This window comes from Photinus pyralis, unplaced genomic scaffold, assembly GCF_008802855.1.
Source record: "Photinus pyralis isolate 1611_PpyrPB1 unplaced genomic scaffold, Ppyr1.3 Ppyr1.4_LG8, whole genome shotgun sequence".
NCBI lineage: Eukaryota > Metazoa > Arthropoda > Insecta > Coleoptera > Lampyridae > Photinus > Photinus pyralis.
Window position 1 is genome coordinate 14,223,023 of NW_022170819.1, and position 25,505 is coordinate 14,248,527.

The 25,505-nt window shown below is 38.0% G+C and overlaps 1 protein-coding gene across 9 annotated transcripts in view; it reads right to left on the reverse strand.

Moving 5' to 3' along the window:
- The window catches only part of LOC116177673 (protein alan shepard), a 148,760-nt gene that overhangs the window by 11,324 nt on the left and 111,931 nt on the right, over nt 1-25,505 (reverse strand). For 7 of the 9 annotated variants that reach the window (XM_031496708.1, XM_031496707.1, XM_031496711.1 and 4 more), the window contains 4 exons: nt 14,941-15,150; nt 10,239-10,516; nt 10,096-10,154; nt 5,149-5,273 (listed from right to left, as the gene is read on the reverse strand). In XM_031496708.1, the coding sequence (XP_031352568.1) occupies nt 5,149-5,273; nt 10,096-10,154; nt 10,239-10,516; nt 14,941-15,150 (672 nt within the window). Of the gene's footprint in view, nt 1-5,148; nt 5,274-10,095; nt 10,155-10,238; nt 10,517-14,940; nt 15,151-15,268; nt 15,464-25,505 lie in introns of those variants that run through there. The other 2 variants (XM_031496706.1, XM_031496710.1) reach the window with 2 other exon arrangements.

Here is a 25,505-nt window from a genome sequence, read left to right on the forward strand (position 1 = left end):
GCTGTCTGGTAGGTACCTGCCCTTACAGTACCATAATAGTTCTTTTACATACAAAATAGTTTTGACAATTTGTTTATGAAGAAATGAAAGAATCGTCGAAAAAAAAAAGGAAATATAAAATGGTCTTGAGATGTAAGGAATTATAACCGATCACGATCAGGGGTCGAGAAGGACTGTAGGTGGTAGAAATGAGTTTCTTTCGTTGCGACCTTTCATTAGAGTACCATGAAGAATAAAACAGCCCCCCCCCACCCCCACTCATCTCGCGCAGAAAAGTTATAGTTTGCATAAACCAATTCATTTCGATGGGACCTTTCATTACAATACCATAAAGGGTATAACATGTGTTCCTCACTCCCAATTCTTAAAAAATGTGTTAAAAAAGGTACCCGAAAAATTTGACAAAATTCTGGAATTGGAAAGATTTGAAGAATTCAAAAGACCTGAAGAAATAGAACAATCTGAAAAACCCTAGGCTCCGAAGAATTCGCCAAATCAAAGAGTTAAAAAATCTGATAGGTGAATTTAAGAAAAGGAAACAGGAAGAAATTGAAAAAATTTCAAAATGTGATGGATCTGAAGAATCGAAAAGAACAAAAGAACCGGGTAAACAATTGAACAATCCTACATAGAAATAGGAATCCAGATAATTTCAACCAAGTTTTTACTTGAAAAATCGGCCGAGGGCCATAAAAACCTGAAAAATTAGAAGTTTAAAAAAAATTTTAAATCCGAAAGATCTTGAGAATGTGAACCATCTTATGGATCTGAAAAATCTACAGAATAAAATTAATTCAAATTGAAGGTGAATTAAAAAAATTTCAAGATTAAAAAAAATAAATTAACAGAATCAAAAAAATCAAATCAAATCTACATAATTCGAAAAAATCTGTGTAAAGATCCCCTGAAAGATCAGCAAAAATTAATAGGTGAGTGAGACATCTGATGTAAACGAAAAATCCAAAAAACCCAAAGAAACTCAAACCTAACAGCCTTTTAAGATTCTTTGGATTCTTCTTTCAAGCATTTAAAGAAACGAACAAATTTGAAGCACCCCAAGAAATAGAAGAATCCAAAAATCTAAAAACAAACCAAAGAGGTGAAAGAATGATTCTTATTTTCCAATCTATGGAGAAACTGGAGGTGAAATGGACAAAATTTCGGTTTCTTTTGACTACTACATTCTTTAAATGAACTTGTTTTTAGATATCCTTGGTTTTTCCAGAGATTTGCCCAATATACAGTGTCCAACATAAGGATCTCTATCGTGGAAATCTCGGAAACCATAGAAGATACAAAGAAGGTCTAGTTAGGAAAAAGATGCGCCATTGTAGAGTTATTATTATGATGCTTTAAAGAAATCCAGAAAATTCCGATTACTTCCGAAGATATGCCAGAATAACCGAAATTTGCCGATTTCGTTTTTTTTTCTGATGTGAAAAATAAAAAACACTTTCTCATTGCCACTTTTTGAGTTCTACAAGACACCGTTGAGGGATTTTCAATGCAACGTTTCGTTTCGAAGAGACCATCATCAACTTTATTTTGTTCCCCGTAAAAAAGTAAGTAGGTGAGGGACACATTAGCTTGGGGACCGTGGGAGAGTATTTCGGCAGTTGACCCAAGTCAAAGATTGGCAATTGGCCCGAGGTGTAAGGTGAAATTATTTTGGCAGTTGGTCCTGTGATATTTCAGCAGCCGGCCCGGGGTACTATATTTCGGCAGTTGGTCCGGGGTAATTCGGCCGATGACCCGGGGGTATTTTGGAGGTTGGCTCAGGGATCTTTCGGTAGTTGACCGGAGGTACCCGTCATCTTGGATGAAGGACCCATCTGGGATGCTAGACCCGCCGTCTTGGATGCTGTTCTCCTTTTGAATCCAAGGAGTAAAGAATGTGAATGAAAAACAAAAAAATTGCAATAATAGGAGCCCCTGAATGCTAATGCAGGTCTTAGAATGGGTAACAGGTAACTGAGGAACAGGTAACAGATAAACTGGGTAACAGGTAAAAGGTTACGTAACAGCTAATAAAGTACCTGTTAGCTGGTACCTGTTACCTCTCCTATCACTGTACTATGTAGAAATGATGACTGGGGTCTCAGTGAGGAGTAGCAGTGGCCGTACAGGTAACAGGTTCTTTAGTAACTGTTACATGTTGCTCAGTTACCTGTTTCAAGGACTTTGTTACTCTACACGGGCCCCTATTATTGCAAATTTTTTGTTTTAAAACTAGACAATTTAATTCTTTACTTCTTAGATATAGGAGAGCACAGCATTCAAAATGGTCCAGCATCCTAAATGAAGGGTACCCCGAGGCAATTACAGAAATATTCCTGGACCACCCTCCGAAATACCTTCGGGTCATCTACCAATATATCACTGAGCACACCAGGTCAACTGCTGAAATATAATTCTTCACCCCGGATCGACAACTCAAACATGATCACGCGGCCCGAGCCAACTACCGAAATATAACCGAGCACCCCGGATCAACCTGCAAAATTTGGCCCGGGTCAACTGACAAAATATTTTCCTTTGGTCCTCCGAAAGTTTACCAGGCTAAAGTGTCCCTACACCTACTAAAGTACATACTGTGTTACAATAAGACACCGTTGTACAGCACACAAAAAAAACAAAAGTTGGAAAGTGTTGGTTTCAACAGGATGGTGCACCCACGCATTCTGGTTTTCTTTGAACCATCTTTTTTTCGAATTTTACCATCGTCGTTCTTAGAACCGCGAAAAAAAACAGAGTCCAAAGAATTTGAGTGATCCTAAATAATAGGAAAAATTCAAAAAAGTCAAGGAATCTGATAAATCTAAAGGATGTGAAGAATCAGAAAAATCACTGAAAGATTTTATAGAAGATCGGAAACTGGTCCGAATCGCTCTAAAAAAGATATGGAAAGTTGTGGAAATTATTATTATTTTTATTATTAATATAGCTTTATTGGGTGATGCAGCAGTTCACAAATACAAGGGACTGCTCTTCTCCGCTCTACCACTTAACCTCAAAATTTCTGTGAAAGAACCCATAACTGACAGAATGTAAATATAATCCTTAATGACCTAAATAGATCCAGAAAGGCGCAAAAATGGCCTGGAACGAACTTGGTATAGCTTTCCACAGTACCTACTTCTCCCTACAGTGACTCTATAGACACTGTTATTTTCTATTGGTAGTTAGGACATCCGCCATGTTTTGGCCAAATACACTGGATTGGTGGAAATTAACCTTGAAACCAACATAACAAAATTCACTAATTCGGTTAAACCAATCAGTTCAATGATAAATTAAAAAAAAACATGGCCGACATGGAGCATTATGGCCGCACTTGTCTTTATACAGTCACTGTACTTCTCCCTACCACAAGGAACATTTTAGCGCAATTAAGAACTTCTCAAAGTCTTCTAGATAGTCTTCAGATTGTCTGTGAGAGTCTCACACAGCCTTGGAAAGGACTTTGAAACATCCTGGAGGTGACCTGTAAAGTTCGAAAGCGCGTAAATAGTATATGAAAGGCGGAGGAATGTTCTAGATAGGACGGTCATCATCTAATACCTCCTGCGGACTGCGGGTTCCTCCTAAGCTACTTGGGAAAATGTTCCATTATTCTTTCAAGTGATTTTCAAGGCTTTCCAGAATATTCTAACGTTCTCCAGAGCCCCTTGTATAACTCGAGGGAGAATGGTTTCCACTCTGTCAGCGTCGTTTCCCTTCCAGAGCTGCTTAGGAAACGTTTAAAACCACTTACAAGGTATTGGAAAGCACTTGAAAATATAAGGTTTCTAGAATGCTACATGGTACAGAAGGTGCCATGGAGGTAGTACTTTTCGTATTCTGAACATATAAGAACTCAAGTTATGAAAGAGCAGGTACTGCTTTAAATATTTAGGATGTGTTAGTTGGCCACTACTTTACAGTATTGCTAACTTCACGAGAGTCTTAGAACTGTGCTGCCACCTAGTACACAAATACATAAAAATTATAAACCTGTTTGATTGCACACAAATAAGTGATGAATGGTTAGTGTTAGTGATACTTAAACACATTCGTTTCACTTTTGTTTTAACGATGCGCATCACTTTCTTGTAAACTAGCTAAGTTAATAGTATTAGTACTGTAGTGAGGCGATGGCAATACCACACTGTACATATAATTACATGCGTACATCACTAGTCCAAAAACAGAAAGGCGATCGAGTTGAGAAGATAAAAATTTGGTCCAAGGTGTCTTGTCTAATACACGCACAATTTTAATATAAGAATGAATATGAAACAAAACACCCTGTCTTAAAACGGTTTATCCAAGTTTTGTAGTGTGCGCGACTAATAACTCGAAATTTTATTACTTACATGCATTTACTTGTCCATGCAAAAATGATACTAAACAACTTTCGAAAGTTATCTACATCCACTAATCCGTCAAATACCAAATTTGCGACGACATGCAACAGTGCCTGCCTTTGATCTACTACATTATGCACGATTAATTCGCTTACTCCCACATTTTGTGCAAAATTTACATTTGTACACGATCCTTATCGTAATATGCATGTATTGATTAATTGTAGCGATGCTGTTCTGTCAACTAACGTGTGATAGCAAAGTATCTTTGAATTATTGAAAGTGTTTGATCACACCGGACCGGAACAGCAATGCTAAGCTACTTAAAAAGCTACCAAATCTTAGTTCGCGATGAAGCGCTTTAATTTATACATTTTATACATGTACATGCTCTATACTACATTACATTCAAGTCTAGAGATCATGCTAGAATACTTAGCTCGGTCTTCTTTAGACTTAAATGACATGCTTCTGCCAGTACTCAAATCATTTAGTAACTAAAAACTTGCACTTTTTGCATACACCCTGTACAATAACGTCGCCGCTGTTTCGATCCTCTGATGTGTTCGGCTTCGGTCGATAGATTCGAGTACTTCCAAAAATATTTGCAGTGCAAGTATCGAGTTACCAATCCAAATTTGAAAAGCAATTAATACATACCAAAGAAATCGAGCCAAACCTATTCTTCCAAGGTCGATATATACATATTTTGTTAAATGTGAATAATATTTACAAAATCTTTTTGAGTAGTGACAGAGGAAGGAGTTAAGTAAAGCTAGGTTTTACTTGCATGCAAACGTACAGTGTGCTGTCTACGGGTAAACCGGATACCCACTTTGGCCATCTGTGCCTGGATGTTCTTGGCTACTAGAGCCTTTACAGCACCCTCCGCTGCTGCCGGAGATTCAAAGTCTACAAATCCGTAACCTGAAAACAAACGTAATCGATTTACTTGGTGCTCTTGCAACAGGATTAACTTATTATTAAATCAACCTAAGGGGCGTCGACAAAAGTCTGACCAATACCATGGGACTAATAGTGCATCAGTGCGGAAATGAACGTGAAACTCGCACGTTATTTGTCCCTGGACGCATATATTCACGACGGGCGACATTGTTATGTTGTGGAAATAAATATAAATTGTTCAAATAATAATACAAGATGGTAAGGGATTTCAGAGATTAACTAAAAACTTGTGAGATATCCTGGGATAGAAGGCCCAAAAAATTTTTCCCGGACTCGCAATGCGCTTAGGACAGTTACATTTAGTCGCACACGAATTACCACAGCTATAGCAATGTATATTATGAGAACATAATGGTTACACATGTGCCGTTGCACGGCAGCTCCAGGACATTAGCTGAACAGAGGAGGACTTCTGTCAGCCTGTAAAGAGATAAGGTGTTTCGAAGAATTGCGCGTTTCGTGTTGTAGAGGTGGGGATGTTTGGCGTGTTCCGTCGTTGATTGGAGAGTTGTTTGAAATTTTTTTAAAGGAGGAGTTTACTTGATGGTGGAAGTAGTGCTTTCTTAAATACTGGAGACGAGTAAATGAGGCTGCTGCTGCTAGTTTTCGGGACGGTAAAAAAGCGTGTGCATCTGTTTACGCTAAATTGCGGGCAGTCAGCCCTATTTGTTTTTTTGAAGACATATCGGACAAGCGGAAAAAGTTTTGTCGAGTTGAAAAAGGAAGCAGTGTAGTATAGCGAAGTCATTTGTTAAGGTTCTCTCTCATTAAACGTTTCTACCGTCTTAACTGCCACCGAAAATTTGTTCATTTTATTCATTAAGCCAGTTTTGAGTCATCTAATTGTGTGTTATAAAGCAAAGTCAAGTTCAGAAGCTGTCAATGTTTGTGAGAGTTTAGTTCGCCTAGTATCGCAAATCATTTACGACCGGATTATTTGGATTAAGAAAAAAACTGAATTTTAAAATGTCTTATTTTAATTGTCAACCGCCTGCGTTCGGGGTAAGCTTTTCTTTACTGCAAGGATTTTGTTTTAATTTTGTTTCGTTCTGTAGCGAAATAAATGTTTACCATTTTCAATCAGTTAATTGTGTGTTTATTCGAATCCAGTGTGCGACCCAGATAGAGTTTTCATGTCAAATTTTCCTATTTGTGCCCAAGTTTTATTTCAGGTGTTAATCAAAAGTTGTGCAATAAATTCTTTGGAATTTTCAGAAATTGATCAAGGCCACCAAAAATGGTAACATTCTAAAATTCTACATTGCGGGTGGTGTAGTGACCACTTACCATTGCACACAGCAGTGGGCTTTTTTATTGAGAAGTTCATAGCTACCGTACAAATATAGCGTCTCTACTCTCTTAATCTAAGAAGGAATTGGATGGAAGAGGCTAAGCATCTTTCACAGTAACTGGGAAAAGAAGTCCAGAAGGGTTGCAGATAAACAGAAGCAAGGACGTTCAATTCCGGAGTGTTAGTCAAGTACTAGTAACCGGTTTCAAAATCAGAGACAAAGTTTAGTGACATTCAAAAGTCAGTTCTTAATATTAATGGAGGAGACACTTCATTTCTAAAATTTGGCATGACTCTCCGTTGAGCAATTTACGGGATGATAACTAGCTAACAATAAGCTTAAGACATTCAAAATTTGTTCATGTCCATTTGTTGTATTCCCTGAATCTATTATACCCTTGACATATCTGTAAATGGAAATGTGAAAGTACGAAAGTTGGAAGGAACGTTGCTGTTCATGTAAACTAGAGAAAGAGATTCCGAGAATAACTAAAAACTTGAGATACCCTCGGCTAGAAGGCCCAAAAATTGCGCAATGCATTTAGGACAGTTACATTTAGTCGCACTCGACATACCGCAGCTATAGCAATGTGTATTTTCAGAAAATAAGGACCGCTGAGCAGACGAGGCGAACCTAAATGATTTTTTTCGGAAAAATAAATGGAGGATGTTAAGGAGGCAATAAGAAGGGCAGCTAACTAGGCAAATTGAAAAGATGAAATAGAAGATTGACAAGAGAAAATGAGAGGATTAAGGAAGGAAATGAAGAGCAATGGGATAAGGAAAAAGAGAGTTATAGAACGGATGAACAAACTCGAAGAAGAAAATGAGAAAAGAAAGACAGATAAAGAACAATGTAAAGATTAAGGGAGTAGAGATGGTAAAAAGGAAACAGTGAATGGAAGAATGGCTAAAAGAAAAACTACAAGTAGAGGCGAGTTTGAAGTAGGGAGAAATAAAGTAATAGTCGCGGAACTAACATGGGAAAAGAAGAGGGAAGTTAAAAGAGGCAAGGAAAGTTAAAGAAGTTTGTAAGAGGATATGATGTGGTGGGGGAATCATAGATAGAAAAACCAGTTCGCCAAGAGGCAAAACATAAAGAGAGGAGAGAAAGGAGAAATTTTAACAAAAGCAAAAAAAGATATAAGGAAATGAGGGAATTAAACGAAAGAGAAAGAAAGCTACATGAAAGACGAGTGAAAGTGGAGGAGATTGACAGCGATATATAATAGAAAAGGAATGAAAGAGTAAAGAAAGTAAATTAGAAAATACGATAGATGAAAGGGAAAGGTAGAGGATAATAATAATGGGGGAGATTGGATGGAGATGGGAAGAGGAAGACAATATAGAAAGTCAAGAGGAGTTGTTACTGGAATTAACAGAAAAGAGAGGTTAGAGATGGAGGAGATAGGGATGGACCATAATACATATAGGTACATGAGAGGGAGAGGGAGGTCAGTAATTGATTAAAGTAGAAACAAGGACAGAATAGGATCACCAATCGTGAGCAAGAAATGGAAAGATTCAAAGATGAAGAGAGATACAAATATGGACAAAAGACTAGAGGAGCAAGTAAAACATGAAGGAGAGTATAAAAAGGCATTAACATGAAAACAGGTAAAGGAAGAGGAAGGGAGAGATAAAAGAAAGGGGTGGTGAGACAGAAAGTGTACTGAAGAGAGAAACAGAAAGAATATGAAGAACAAATCAGGAAAATAAAAGCAGAGAGAACTTTTGGAAGATGATAAACAGAGAAAAAAGGAAAAACACTTTTAGTGGAAGAGAAATACAAATAAAGGACGGGAAGTAGCACTTTATGAAGGAACTACAAGAGAAACAGGAGAAAGGGTGTGGGGTAAAAGAGAGGAGGTGAAGAGGACGAGATATCAAGTAGTATTAAGAAGCTATTAATAAACAAGATATGAAAAGAAGGAGGACTACCGGAAAAATGGAAGGACTGGATAGTAGTGTCGATTTACACAAGAGGGGACAAGGTCGTTCTGGAAGATTATAGGAGAATCTCGATAATAACGATGGCGTATTGAATCTACGCAACGGTACTGAATGCAAGATTTGAAAGAGAAATGGAAGATAAGAGGATGTTGGAGGAAACGCAAATTGGCTTTAGAAAAGCGAGGGGAATAATCCACTGCTTATATGTACTACACAGGATGGTGGAGAAAGAATTGGAAAAAAAGGGCGGAAAGGTGCGTTTGGGAAGGGGGGAGGTAGCAAATGGGCGATAGAATGAAAGAGGAAGGAGGAAATGGTAGAGCAAATAAGAGAATTTAAATACTTAATAATGGGGCGCACAAATAAGGGAATTAAGAAAAAAGACTGCAGTGGCGGTGAGACAGGTGTGGGGAGTAAGAGAGAGAGAAGAATTTTAAAAATGTTTCCAGATTAAGAAAACACCTTTTTGACGCAATGGTGAGAGGGGTGTTGATGTATGGAGCGGAGGTACTACAAATGGGTACTGGGACTAAACACAAAGCCACCAAATTACCTGAGGAAATAAAAATGAAGAAGGATAGAGTGGGGTCGCAGGGCAATAAGATTTAAGGAAAGGAGAGAAAGGGAAAGTGAATTAGTGAAATAGCGAAGAGGATGAACACAAAAGAGATTTAGTGGGAACAAATGACACAAATTCTCAAACAAAAGTTCCCATACAAGGTGCTAAAGTGAACCATCCACTTCTGATCGCTTAAGCTAGTGAAATTTCGGTGATATCTTGTTATTTTCAAAGAACTTCAAAAACTTTGCCCCCGTTTAACCTACATTGTACTCTCACAGTTACCGACTCAATGGTGAGGAACGAATTTGGACCATCCTGTACAACCATCATCTATGAGAAAATGAGTTGCACAAAATTGGAAAATTCCCTCTATACTGTACCAAAAACATGCACACATTCAAATGTTTATTATTCCTAAAGGGTTTGAATGAAGTGCGCCCGATTCTGATTTCCGTAAGAAAACACTATGACTCCAGTAGCGGAAGTATGTCACAGTGAGACCAAACTTTCTGTTCCGTTTTTACGATCACGATATTGTTTCACATTTCGTACACCTCTCTTTATTAAATAAACACTGTGCTGTTTGGACACCCCAAAAAAAACGGGACACACTACCGCAGTATTTGTTCTAGAAAGAAATTTCGGAGCTACATAATGAAACCCTCAAATTATTTGAAATAAAAACATGTTGCAGCGTGACAAGATTTTGCACAGGGTTGCCACTACATAATTGACGTATTTGGTCACAGTAAACTGGTAGGTACATGCATTGAATTGGCTTCGCCATGGCACCCTCTTGCAGTGAAGATATTGTGGATATTAGTATGTACAAATCCTGCCATAAGCAAATTGCACTATTAGGTTTGATTGGCCAAACGCTTTGGAAACACCCTGTATAACAGAATTCCTAATTTCACATGCTGGTGACGCTTGGGAGTGAAATTACCAATTCTTACATGCTCTACACTGTAACCTACCTTTACATTTATTAGTATTCTTATCTAAAATGGCTTTGGTTGAAATTATAGTTCCATACCTGTAAGAAGAACATTGTCACAAGAATAAACGAGTGCGTCTCGGCGAGCGAAAGTTGACGTTAAAAATCGCTATGTATACTTACTGTGAGCAGAGCCCTACTAGATCTTTGTCGGTCGTAGAAGGATTCAATCCCCGAATGTAAAGGTTGGTCTTAGATAGTTGCTCCCCACTCGACGATTGTGAACTCGAATGTGAGTTTGAATTTGAGTGTGAGTTGGACTGTGACTGTGAGTTTTGGGTTTGTGACGGCATGTTGTTGCTGAGAGAGGTAGAGACAGCGCCGGTTTGGCTACCTGTGTGACTACTGGAGCTACTTGTGTTACTGGGAGAAGGGGCGGTTGGCACTCTATGGTTACCGTACTGAAACAGAAAAACTTCAAATAAAATCAGCATTACTCATAATTCTTATTACTAATATGAAGCCGAGTATGAAGCCTAATTCTTTCTCTTTCTACTGCTCCACCCGTTGCGTGTAATTATCGCCGTGCTGCTTCACCCGACTGGAAAAAGTCTGAAAGGCCCGACAGACGAGTTCAAAATGCAAACAGAAGGTAAAACACACCGAATTTCAATAATCAAGAAGCATCAATAAAATTTTCTGATTTCATAATTGCTTACACAACTTATAGTAACACTTATAAATAATTAATAACAAAAGTCCAGTATTAATTTAAATAACTCGTTAATTAACAACGCGCGCCAATAATTTATTTTAATTTATTTGTTGCACCATGAAAACTCATTGTTGCGGTGTAAATCTCGGCACGGTTTTTATTTTTATATTCCAAAATACTCAAAAACATTACAAACTACAGAAATGCTCGTTTCATGTACGTTACACTGCCCCCTTCTTAAAGTCTCGAGTCAATCTAAGCATGCTGGTTCTGAGACCTGGTTACCAGATCTTCATTGGTTCCTGTAATAATATCCACATTCATTGCTCCTGTTGAAACTGCTGAAGGTTGGTACTTTCACTTCATTGTTGCCAAAAAGCGTCTTGCCATACAGTAAGAGCTGCGTTGTAGTGTGTAGGAACTTCAGCTTCAGCTCATTATAGCTTGTGCCCACGCCACTGGTGCTTTTTTTTGTCGATTTCATTTTGCTGTCCATTCAGTTTTCTTCGGAAATAATCGTTTGCTTTTCCAGCTTTGACCTTAATATCTAAGATGCCTTTAAAAACCCTTATGACCTCTTCAAAGGCGTTACGTGCTTTATCCGCTTTTAAGCTGTACGTTTAAAGGTCCCTAATAGCTCACAGAGTTAACAAAAGTCTTCCATAAACTATTGTAGTCGTTAAGATTCCTTCCCTTCTCTAGAAACCGAGCCTTGAAGAGTTTCTGTGAGCCTTTGAGAGTTTTTAAGAATCTGAATACAAAAGCCTCGTGCACAGTCTCCAAGAGCTGCCAGTGTTCAAGCGATTTCCAAAAGCTTTCCGAGTCCTTAAGATTCTTTTCTGTCTCTAAGAAGCGAGTCTTTTTTAAATCTGAAAGCGCGATAAAGGGTTTTCATACGTTTTCAAAGGTCTCCTGAACCACTAAAGGTATCAGATTCTTTTCCCTAAGAAGAACTGTAGAAAACGGGGGGGGGGGGGGGGTGTGGATGGATTTCTATCCCCCCCAGTAACACTCTATTCCATAAAATAATTATCAGATTCTCTTCTCTGCAGAGAACAGTAGCACGGGGGGGGGGGCTTTCCCTGTAACCCCCAGGAGTCCCAGCCCCCCCCCCCCTCCCATACTTCCACATAACAATGACCACATTCCTTTCTAAGAAGTACTGAGGAGAATATAACACAGGGGAGGGGAGGCAGCTTGAATACCCCCGGCAAAGAGGGATTTCAGAGCGCGGACAGGGTTTAAAACCGCCCAACAAAGAAGGAGTCGATAACCCTACTACGTTCTTTGCATACGAATAAAATTACGTGCATACTGTTTCATACGCATTGTAGGCCAAAAGTTAGATGTTAACGATAAACGTATGTATCTGAATCACGTGGCTAGTTACCTTAGCAACGAACCTCAAAAACGTAGCGGTTCGTGTTTGCCGAGACGAAAATTGCCTTAGAAACAAATGCTGCTTTGCTATTGGTGTAAAATAGATGCCAGACTCCCAAGTTTCGTTGGTTCCGTTGTTAGTTTGATATAAATAGCTTATTGTTCGTGAAGATGAATACCTCGTACCTCGTTCGGGCTTGAAGAGTTTTGGTAAGTCTTTGAAAACTGAGCCGTTAACGAAGTTTTATGGAACTCCAAAAGCTTCCAAAAGTATGTAAAGGTTTTTAGTAATGGGCTCATCCCGCCTTCATTTTTTATTTCTGATCCACAAAGTACATTAAAAATAAAAAGACCCGTGTGTCCTCAATTTTTATTTGCGAGTAAACTAAACCCAAAATAAATTATTGAAAAGCTGTGTTTTTAGTCCGAATTTGAAACGCTTCAGACTAAATACGTCACAAACCTACAACCAATCACGTAGAAGTGAGCTGGCAACCTTACGCGAGGGTCTGACGTTTGTCACATTTGACGTTTTGAGAGGGATGTTTAACTGCATCTAGCACGAAAGTGACAAGTGCCTGTGACAGATGACGCAAGTTATAAATGCCATTCTCCTGCATTATTGCCAAGTCGTTCTGTCATTTGAATGGTTCATCTGAATGGTTCTAGGAGCTGATTGGTCGGGCTTAGCGTCACAGAATGCCCGCCACAATCATATCGTTTTGAATAAACCTTTAAAACCGCACATGTTCATTATTTTTTTGCTAATCAGCCTCTATTTTTAAATAAACTTTTACTGTCCAAAAAAATGTTTTATGGTTTCAGGTACACGCTTATTAAATTAGAACTGCGGAATTCAACTATACTGTAAACCCCCATTCTCAAAAGCCTTTAGGGGTCTTAATAGTAAAAGCAGTTTAAGAGTTTTTAAGAATCTTTTCAAGTGTCTCCAATAGTTTTCAAAAGCCTTTACAAGACTTTAAAGGTATTCGGAACCTTTGAGGGATTTTTCTGTCGCTTTTGAGTCTTTCAAAGTTGTCAAAAGCATGCCATCTAAAAATAGTACGAGTGTACTCCTGAAAACTGATATCTGTCTGCAATCTTCTCTTGCCATGCTTTTTTAAAAACCCGACGTTATTTCGGAAATCGTATGGTAGTACGTCCGTCAGTTTGTGCGTACGATAACTTTTGAAAGAAAGGTCTTAGGGTATTGAAGCTTGGTAATTCGTTTGCGGGTCAAGTAACAACCCTCTTGGATTTGTCGGTTCGTTTTCCCGACCGGAAGGTTTTAGGTACCCTATTGACCGTATGTCAAAAAGTCATCTACGCAAAAGTTCATATAAATCTTCTTTAAATCGTGCGGTTGTCAGTTCGTCCACCAGTGCGCAGAATAAATCTTCGTATTGGGAATTCTCGAGAATGTCCATGATCCGTTTGCTATTTAAAAAAATGAAGTCGTGCTTAATAGAAGTTTGAACATCGATGCCGAAGAGATTATTAGTGAAGTTGTGCTCGTATGTGATAATGTTAATAATTATCTCTTATAAATCAATTCATTTAAGGACTGTTATAAATTCATTATTAATTAATTTTAAATAAATCAATTAATTTAATTTACGACACAATATACAGCTCCCTCTTGTTCCAAGTAAGAACCCTATTGAATTTGTACGTCCGTTTGTTCGCTCGAACGGGCCCACAGTAATATAACGCTATTTAATTGGAAGAAATATAGTTCTTCGGAAAATGTTCCGTAAATTTGCTCAAAACCAAAAAAAGTGGGGCTGGACGGGACTTCCTCACGCTCCGTTGTTGATATATTTAGGTATCCCTCATCCAGAGGTTCCATTTTCTCTTTGGGAGTATCTTCCGACACCTCATTCTTCAGATATTCGCATTAAAGTTTGACCACACTAATAAATACCTCTCGTCCAGACCTTCCATTTTCTTTTTGTGAGTAGGTACCCTTCTCCGACACTCAGCCAAGGAGGAGGGCGATAGAAATAAATTCGTTTCATTGAAAGAATACCATATAGGGTAGAACCAGTGATTATCTGCTCATTTACAAAAAATCCGTCCCCACATGATCAAACATAAATGGTTGGCTCCTCGTCGCCAAAACCATGCATTTGGTTCTTTTTCCAAAGAAACCGAGCCATAAATCAAAAATTTGATTATCACCCTGGATACACAAATTGGTAGCCGCATATAAAAATTATGCGGTCTCACTGTCCAAAACAGTACACTCATTCACTGCAAGTAGGATCATCTGAAGAATGAGTACCTCGCCTGTCTAGTCGGGCCATGTGGCCTTTGGAGCCGTGATCCGATCAGATAAGTGTGAATTTCTGTGTTATCTTTCGCTTCGTGCGGAATTACTATTTTCATCTTTCGATCGATGTTACCAGTGAGGAATGAAAAACTTCTTTGATCAGTGAAACGTAAACTTGTTCGAGGGGGTTGCTAAACTTAAAAAGTGCTCGACCTGCCAGATATCCCGTAGCAAATGCGCAAAATGATTTGAAGTGTGGTACAAAGTCCACATCTCATATGCACGTTTAAGGATCGTGTCCCATTGTTCGTTTCAGACGAGCACCTGCACACAAGATCACGTAGTCGATTTTCCCTAAAGCTGTCACAAAGAAAAGCACTACTCACTCGATTTCATAATACAAAAAGGTTCAAATAAACAAAATGAATCACGCTTATCGCCTGTGGAGCTGGAGTGATTCAAATTCCCATAAGTGACCGGTTTTTCTCAATATCCAAGTGAGTCATCGATATACTTACCGAATTACTAGGGGTATACGTGGCGGAGGTAGTGTTCGAACTAGGGTTGTAGGAATTGACCTGCGCCTGGGTCGGATAACGCTGGTAGTAGGAACCGCCTCCTCCTGGATGGCTGTTCCACTGACCGCGGAAGCTGGTCTGGTGTTGCGTGGCCATAGGAGGCTTCACGCCGCCCGGAAACGGCGCCCTTGTGCCTCCTCCGTTACTGCCCTAGAACGAAAAAAAAACGCCGTCAAAAACTGTGCCGGTAACCACGTCAAAAGTTGCGAGGGTAATGGATACGACGTATCTTATCTTGTGACATAAGAAGTCCCACTTAAAAACTTACTTCATAATTTGACAATAAAGCAATTTCCATCGCGAGCCCGTTAGATCTTTTAATCGCACTGCACAAGCGGTCACAACAAACTGGGAAAACACGCCAGATTACATTTTACGAAAGTACCGTGAGTAATAAAAGTTACAACAAAGAAAAATTGTGAAAATGACGTAGATCGCCAAAGACCTACTAACAAAGGATGCGTTTAATGACTGACAAATTACAAATTCTAGATAAAATAATGTGGAAGGAGAAAATGATAATCATTTATGATTCAGTTTTATAATTGGAAGTGTAGATAAGGGTCGACGATAATTTGTTATTAATTGTACCTAACGTAATATTCACAAAATATTTGTACAACCTAAGATAGCATCAAGTTCTCTTAAAACAATCCGTCTTTGCAAACATCGACCAGATACCCCTCTCCTTGAGGCGCAGACACACAAAACGAAAATAGCCATTATGTTGCAATTGTTAACAATATCAAGGTTAAGGCAAATATGTGTTATTTATTTGTGTATGGAAAATGCCAGCAATCATTTTACAACAGTGTCTTTTGTGCGGTAGATGGCGTGGGGGTGCGAAATCAGGACCAATAATTTCGCGCTGCAAACCCACCCCATCTACACTGCCGGAAACACCGATGGACCTTGCTTTGTTAGCTAAATTTAGAAAAAATCCGCCAAATTTAGGTCAAAATGCAATCCCAGTTTTTTTAAATTTTTCATTCTTGAAATTTTCAAAAATCTATCAAGGAGGCCATTTATGTCGCACTTTCGCCGAGACCACGTCGAAATAGATCACTTTCGTTGCATGTGTATTTGTGTTAAAAAAACCACGAAAAAATCGTTAGCTTTGATTATCAAAAATGTTTGAAACAAATATTTCAAAAAACTATAAAGAGACAGTTTACGTCACCTTTCCGCTGAGACAAGGTCCAATTAATACGTGGGTATAGTGTATTTTTTTTACTATAAAAAATGTTTAGGAGTGACTTTTGCAAAGGCGAAACACACCACTTCGATGTTTAATTTCTTTAATTTAAAAAAAATTTTAGTACAGAACATTTCAAAAAAACGTTCAAAGAGGCTATTTATGTCACATTTTGGAACTGAAAACCGTCATTTCGATCTTAGTCTACTCTTTCGCGTTGGAAAAGCAACGGAAAGATCTATTAACTTTGATTATCAAGAAATTTTTGAAGAAAAAAATTTTGAAAAACAGTCGAAAAGAGTATTTATGGTAACGCTGAGATAAGGTCATAACATCACTTCAGTGCATAATACGTGACTGTAATGAGCTTTTACGTGTGAAGAATGAGAAACGCAATTTAGAAATTTTGGTCCTTTTTTTCTAATACAAAGAACAAATTCTTAGGTATGACGGTTTTCAGTTTCGAAAAGCGACATAAACAGCGTTTTTGAGAATTTTTTGAAATTGTCTATACTACGATTTTTTTTGATAATCAAGACAATGAGTCCTTGGTCGCAAACACAAAAAAAACATTACTATTTCTTTAAATTAACGTAATAGATTGTTAAACGTTTTTCTAACGTAAAAAACACATTGCAGTCACGTATTAGGCATCAAAGCGATGTGTTTCGACATTGTTTCACCGAAAATGAGAAATAAATAACCCTTGTGACAGTTTTTTTAAACATATTCTTTCCTAAAAATGTTTTTGAAAATTAAGGAAAAGATTCTTCAAACAAAAAAAACGCATTGAGAATCCAAGTGATGTTTCGACGTTCCCTTTGCAAAAGTCTGACACAAATAGTTTTTTTTCAAATTTTCTATCCCAAACAATTTTTTTTAAATCGAGGGAATAGATTTTTTGCCGTTCCTCTCATAAAAAAACCACTATAGTAACGTGTTAGACCTATAAGTAATGCATTTTGACGTTGTCACAGCGGAAAAGTGATGCAAATGGCCTTCTTGGTAGTTTTTTTGAAATTTTTTGTTCCAAATACTTAGTTTTCAGTTTTAAGGATTTTTCGTGGGTTTTTTTTAACACGTTGTTCGAAGTGAACTATTTCGACGTCGTCTCAGCGAAGGTGCTATAGGTTTTTAAATTTTTTGGATGAAAAATTTGAAAAAAACTTGGTAACTTCAAAAGTCGGACGGACAGACGGACGAACAGAGAAATTTGCTGCAATAGCGCACCCCACTTCGTTGGAAAATGCGATAAAAACAAGGGTTATAACCAGCGACCCAATGATTTTGGACTTTCTGTCCGTGCGACCGTCCGTCTGTGCACATAATAGCTGGCGAACGGTTTCGAATTTTCAAATTCTTTGTTCAGTAATAAATAGGCAGATAATAGTAAAAGGATTTCTGCGTCCGTTCGAGGTCTTAACTACTCTTACAGTTCTCAAGATATTTCGTTGGTTCTTTTTGCATTCAGTACCGTATTGCCCTAACACCTGAGACAATTCTGCACAATAACAACTTTCTCATTTATGGAGACATTTTTTGAAATTCATGGAAAATGCGATAGTTACTCGCCTTAAAGCGAAAACCTTTTCTTCTTTTTGTTTACCTTAGAAGAACGATTCACAATCTAATGCCTTAAGCCTTGTAAGTTAGAAGGCTCTGGACTATCTTTTCACTTTTGGGACAATTTCGGCTGCATGCTGTACTTAAAACCTCTTAAAGGGTTTTAGAGACTGTAAAGGACTCAAAGAAGTTCCGGACTTGCAATCCTTAAAGATTGAATGTTTTAGGAACTACAAAATATTCGCAAAAATGGATCACATATATTTAAATACTCAGCCCTTCAGGACACTTAAATGTTTTTGAAACGATTTAAGGGTACGCTTAATTCTTAAAGGATCTTAAGAGTTTACGGAGTGTTCCTTGGGAACTCTTTGGTACTCTTGGAAGTTCCTTGAAACTATTTGCAATATTTAAATAATCATAAAAGTTTCTATTCTACTAATTTTAAAGGACTCTTAGGGGCTCTTCAAGGCGCATCTCTCGGGGTCTGGATTTTAACGACTCTAAAACCCTTGACCACACTTTTGGAAGCCCTTAGACTTTGGTGGTGCCTCTTAAAAGCTCTTGACTTTAAAAACCATTAACGCTCATAGAGGATCTTAGAGAAGGATAATAAATGCTCTAAATGAAATTCTTAAAGACTTCTTAAAGACCTATTCGTGGTTCTAAAGATCACAGAAGGCTGTAGAGACTATAAGACTTTCAAATACTTAAGGGCTCTTAAAGTTAGTTTCTTAAAAACTATTGAAGACTCTTAAATGCCCTTAAGGACCCTAAAAGGCTATCTTAGGACACTGATCGTAAAGATCCCTAATCACTCACTGCTATTTTGACTTACCCTATACCCACAGTTGGCAATTCTGGAGAAAAATACAACTTTATAGACACTGGCGGCAATAAAGTGTCTAATTTTTGATTGGTTGTTGAGATCGGCGGCCATGTTACATCAAGTGTGTCATATGCGTATTGTGTGTTGCCTACACTACAATAAGTATTGGTATTTGATGATTTTGAATTTTCATATATAATACCATAAGTAGTCGAAGTATTGTCGAATATTTTTGAGGTGCTGTCACGAATGCTAGTTACGCTGATTAATACCACGAACGCTTGCGCGAGTGGTATTAAAAAGCGTAACTAGCATGAGTGGAGCAGCAGCTCAAAAATAATCTACAAATACTTCGACTACGAATGGTATTCGGAGGACTATTCAATGAATCAAAAGAAAAATTAAGCATAATTAACCACGCGAATGTATTTCCATGACAACAATAAACGTCAAAATAAATTATGGAAGTTGCTTTTAATTTTGCTATTGATTCTATTCGAACTTGTGTGCTCCAAGCTAATTCGTTATGAGAGGTTAAATTAAAAGATGTGGTGATAAGTCGGTTGTCGAAATTGATTAACAAACTAAGAAGAATGTTCCGGTTAATACGACAAAATTTCGCGTCATTTCACTGGTGGAAGTTTGACAAATGTCATTGAATAATCGCATTGAATTGTCGCTGAAATACCACACGTGAAATTATCGCTGAAATACCACACGTGCAATTATCACTATAATTCGTTCCCATTGGCGCAGCAATTTGAAATCGAGACATTTCACTGGTTGAAATGTGACAAATGTTAGATGAATTGAATAGTCAGGTTTATTTTGATGCACGAGTGTAATTTAGGGGAATATTTCCCGAACAAGCATTACTTGTCAAACTGACGTTACCTACTTATAAATTGTCGGTGTATTGTGAAATTGTCCAAAGGAGTTGCCAGTTGCCATGGATATGGACAGTGCAATTATCGCAGGGCTCTTTCGCTTTCTACAGTGCAATTATCGCTGTAATTGAGCGATAATTGCACACCTCATATGGCATTTATGACATATGAGGGAAATATTCGGTCATATTGCACTGAGGCTATATGTAGTGTACGCAACACGTCATACGTGTATTGTGTGTTGCCTACTTCTAATTTAAATTTTCAATGTAATTTGGCGGCTCCTATTATATAACTTTTGATTCAGAGGTCAAATCGACAAAATACGAGACGTTTTGGAATCTACGAGTATATTGTCGCCAGTCTCTATAAAGGCACTGTAGCGAAGCAGTTTCAGGCCAAACTAACGGACGTTTTGCAGCACACTCAAATTTCGTTAGCAGTTAGCTCGGACTGCGCGGTACGAATAGGACTCCTACGTTGAGCGTTGTGTTATACTGTGTGTTGGGACGTGAGACACAATCGAGAAGGGAATAAAACTAAGAAGTTTTATGTACTGCACAGGGTGTTCCTAAATATGATGTAAAACGGGCTAATTTTCTGGCTTAATTTAAAGCTGAATTTATAGTTCCGTACCCGCAACGCCGTACCGTAACGTTTGGAATTAAACCCTACTTGTTGCGTGTGAACATTTATAGTTCGCGTTAACGTTGCGTTAGAACGGTTACGGTACGTAGGAAATGCCCAAATCTTATTTCTTACGGTAAATCGTGCTAACGCGTTTGTCGTTGGCAGTACTCGGATAATTCAAACAGTTGAGTTTATCCTGACGTTCGTTTCCTTTATTTACAATAAATATTGACACTTTGTTGGTTATTATTATTTTGAAATGCACGTTACTCTTACTGATAGATGACATACAATGACAGATCTCGTTTCGCACTAATGCGCAAGCTCATCTCTTACCACTACGGTAACTATAAATCGTATAATTTTCGTTAACGTAAGATTTTACGGTTCCGTTCTTACGTTCTTACGGCTACGGAACTATAAATCCGGCTTAAGACTAAAGATCATATATACACAGATCCACAAACACATTGTTACTGATCTACAAGGTGTTATAGTTCCACCGTACATTATACCATTGGTTCATAAACATATGCCAACACAAGAATTCAAATGCGACCGGTCAAAACTAATAAAAACTAAACAAAAACCAGGGCCTACTAGATCATTTTACAAAACGGCAATGAACCCCCCCCCCCCCCGAGCTACACTCTCCCCTAGAAAACGTTGAGCCTTCAGAACTCAAAACACGTTTTTGGTAGGATTACCAGACTGCTGTGGCTTTTTTAAAACTGACAATTAAACCATTTTATATACTGGAGATATTCCATACTCCCTACGCTCTTCCCCATAAAACGCCTCACCCTCAGAACTCGTAATGAATAGGTTTTGGGAAGGTTACCTAATAAGAAATACGGCAGAGAACGCTGTACCGGGGGTCTGGGAGGTATGTAACCCCCCCCCCAAGTATACGAAGATTAGATTACCTTTTCCCAAAGGTTCCCATAACAGTGCTAGAGGAAGAAGAGAATTTGCTCAGAGGGCAGTGCTGTTTTTTTTTAAATGGCAATTAAACCACCGTGCATACTAGGGGGTATTCCATACTGGGGAGAGCGTAGCACCGGGGATTGGGGAGAGGGGTGTAAACGAAGCTTCGAAAGTGCTAGAAAAAAAGCGAATTGCCTGGGAGTACCCGTTTTCCGCCCCGAAGGCCCATACCCAAATTTAGCACCACACCGTATAAGCTTTGCCGAACACCCGGCATCTAGACGCGTTTTAAGTTTGGCGCTTCGCTACTAAGAAGTTTTTGAATTTGCTTATTTCCTCTAGGAGACTACAAGTAAGTTTTCTCTTGCCAAGGAAGAAGAGAGAGAATGAATCTTATTAAGTTCGATTTTAGATTTCTAATGGTATACGAAAAACCGGGATAGAAAAGCTGTTAACGGCTCGAAGGTCGTGGAGCCGGGTGGGAATTAAAAAAAGCAGGTGAGTATAATTGGTAGCAATGAATTTTAATGAGTTACGGAAAAAACCCGTCCGATTGAGCTGGGCGTTATCTCAAAAGAAGCGCGCTTAAAAAACTTGAAGTTTGACATCTATCCCATATATTTCCGATATTGGGGAAAGGAACAGTTTGATTTAGTTGGACGTAGCGAAGATACACGCGTACAAAATGAGAATCACAGTTCTCCCTACCCGAAAAGGTCGTTTCGATAAAGAGAAAACGAACTATGAACTTTGATCCTCGCTAGTTACACCGTACCGTATTTAGATCTTTTTGCCTTTGCATTTTCGCCGCTAGGTGAGCTTTTAGTTACTTCCCGTTTCAGTAATTATAAGAGGGGGGGGGGGGGTTTTTGTTTTAGTTATATTCTTTAAGTGTCTAAACAAATTACAAAACCAGATTCATATTTAACAATCTACCAGTGGCACAATGAAAAAAGTTCAAGGGTAGAAAATTGAACATGACCCCTGAAATAACAACACACTGTAGGTTCTTAGAAAACCACTGTAGGTCCTTCAGCATAACTTATATTTCAAATTTGAGCAAAATATCTCAAACACTGAATAAGACATGAAGATAAAGAAAAAACACACTCTGTAGATCAGTAACGATCGTTTGTATGAGCTTTGAGTCATAAAATAACCCCACGAATTCCGTATTTACACCATATTTAGGAACACCCTGTATGTACCACAGCTGACACGATCATCTAAAAAGGTCCCTCAGTACCCACACACTGTGTAGGTATGTCTTTTCTGTTCTGTTTTTGAAAAGCACCTTATATATTTGTGAACAAAATTTTGTTCGTATCAAAGAATCGAACCCGAGCCGCCCGGGTGCAAGCCTAGTATTCTTGCCACTAGAACGTTGTGACACACATCAGTGGCGCACCCAGAAAAAAAATTCGGTGGGGGTTATTGAAATTAGTAAATCCAGAATGTTAACATAAATTATATTTTTAATAAACAAAAGATTATACAGTTACACTTACACTTTGTCCGAAAAAAACAAAACAGAACATAAAAGAAATTATTTATGACTAAAAATATTAAGTTAAACTAAGTTTTAATTTTCTAGGTTTCTGTGCGAATTTCTCTAAAATATTTTCCACAGAAGGGGTCATGTTTCTATAAATGTTTAGAAAAGTTAAGCCATTTAGTCGGTTTTCGGAAGAACTATTTTTTAAATAATTTTTGAGTCTTCTCAAAGTTGAAAAACTACGTTCGCCTTCCGCAGTAGAGACAGGCAATGTAGCTAATATAGCAAGTAATAATATTTGTAAAGGTGTCTGTAACGTGTTGTAAAGCACTTAAGGCATCTCTGGGTCGATCTTCATTTGGCAATCTATACCAAAGTCTAAGTTCAGCAACTCGCTCATCTATCGTTCCTGTCAAATCATCTTTATAAAATGATACTAAAGACTGGAATTCAGTTAAGGTTTCCTCGGAGAGAATGGTCGGATCTTTGGGAAATAGGCTTTGAAATCCGGTCAATATTTGTTTGTGTTTTAAAAATCTTTCCTTTAGGTTACTTATAAAAGAATCCAAAAATGGAATATATATTGCAATCCGGTAATAAGTTTCGGTACTTTCCGTATTAACGTTACACCTTTTTGTTTAATTTGGGCTAGTTCGTGGTTTATTTATATCAAAATCTATCAGTGCTTAATTTCGGGGGGGGGGGGGGGAAGGAACGTACTTTTCGCATGCGCACTGAATGGTATAGAAAGACCCATTTAGCTTAAAATACACTCGACTCGTCCGCCATTTTGGAGCCCACTGACAATTCACGCTTGCAAGACATTGCATGTCCTGCATGTCTTGTCGTATCATTGAAAGGAAAACCATGTGAAAGGTTCCACCCTGTATATACAACTTGCGACGATACATACATTTTTGAAAGTTGGTAACCATGCAATTTCTAGGTGGGAAAAAGCTGCCTGCGCCATCTAAAAAGCACGAACGGGGGTTACGTTTGGCATCTTGTCTTGTGAACGCGTCTCCCCATAAATGTTTGTTGTTATTTTGTGTTATTTAATGCAGGTAGTAATTTTTGCATTTCTTTATATGGTATTTGTGTTTTGTATGCCGCACTTTATATTTTGTGTGTGTGTTTCAATCTTTATTTTGAAACTTACTTGATTTAACCGTAATGCAGAAACACATGTGTGATACCGTTATGCTATTGTTTGTAATTGTTTAGGTTTTTTGTGTAATGTTTGCCTAATTTAAGTTTATTAATGTTGATTACTTGGGTCTTGCCCCTGGAGTAACATTCATATAAGTATTGATCATTTTATTTTAATATGTGGAAATTACCGATTCGTTTGATGTATGTACTGACTTGTTGTTTGTTACTAACAATTTTCTTCGTGAATGAAGCAGTCACGAGGGTGGTAAAAACTGTAGCCAAATTGAAGTACACCTAATTCCGTGATTGTCTTCGACATTCAACTATAGGCTCGAAACCCCGAAACCAGGGGCCGGTTACCCATCTTGCGGGAGCGGGATTACGCTAATCAAAGCCCTTCAGTTTAGAATCTATGTGCGATAAATGAGTGGCGATTCAGTAATTTCCACTTATCTTGTTTTCAGTTAAATTTGCCTACAAGGCCATGTAATTTTCCAACTTGTTTTTAACAAAAGGACTTTATTGCACCAAAGATGAGTCTTAACCCTCCTGCACTGTAGTTTTGCGCGTCCAAAAAAACATGAAAAATGAAATTAATTACGCACCAGGTTCCACGAAGCAAACCCAAGAGAAAAAATAATCAAACATATTGCAAGAGAAGTACCAAATTAAACAATACAAAAATCGGCTAAACAAATTAATAAAAGTAAGACATACAATGGACAACAATATAAATCAATTTAGTACAAAAACACATCTAATCATGAAAGCATCAAAATGGCATGGTTCTGGGAGAAGAAGGATAAAGAAACAGAGCGATGCAGAGAAGAATTGGAACTGTATTAGGTCCTTCCTCCGCGGTATAAATGGTTAGTCGATTCATACAGGGCAACAACACACTGACAATATACTTACACGTGAATATATAAATAAATACTTAATAAAACAATATAAATGCATAACCACCTGTGCATAAACAAACAGGGACTAATAACGGTACAGAAAAAACAATAGTTTGGAACACGCCATGCTTCAAAATCTAATGCAAATGGAAAATGTGGATTAAGTTGTTCACTTTCAGCAAAAATGGTAAAAGCGGAAAACCTTCACACTGTGGTGCAAAATATCGCATAAATAGCGCGTGTTTTAGGATTATATCGTAAACGCGTGTGGCACAACCCACGTTAAAAAATTAAACAATTTTGTTTTCGAGTTCCCGTCTGGGATATTAAATGCAACAATGTTGCTTGTTTACAACAAAACCATTAAGATGATATTTACGGGTTATTCAAACACGACCAGGTGCGTAAATTATTCCGCTGTACGATTTCCATGACCATTAACTTTACATTTCCCCGTTTGCATAACTGATGGGATGGGTTAATTTGAATTTTTAAAATTATCCAAATTTAATATACACGTATAATAACGGTTTATGCAGAGTTTTAATGGTTATTGAACGCAACGAGAATAGCTTGAATCATAGAAAATTCTTTAAAAAGTAAATAAATTTTGTATGTATGTACCTATCTATTTCTATGTGTACATAGCACGTGTACTACAAGTCGTAAAAATCCGTGCCTCGCTACCGTTGGCCTTCCGCCTATGATAACTACAATCTCGTTTATTATCCTCCGTAATGTGATCCGGCCATATTAAAACAATCATAAAATAGATACGATTTTGCTTCTGTTGACCTTTCCTTTCTAATCTAAACCATTTTAGGAGGAAGCTATAAGGGGGTTTCCATGGTACTGGCGGAAATTCCCAAAGGAAAATGTCCATCCAGGAATTTCCCTGGTTAATGTTCAAGTCACAGAAAAAAGC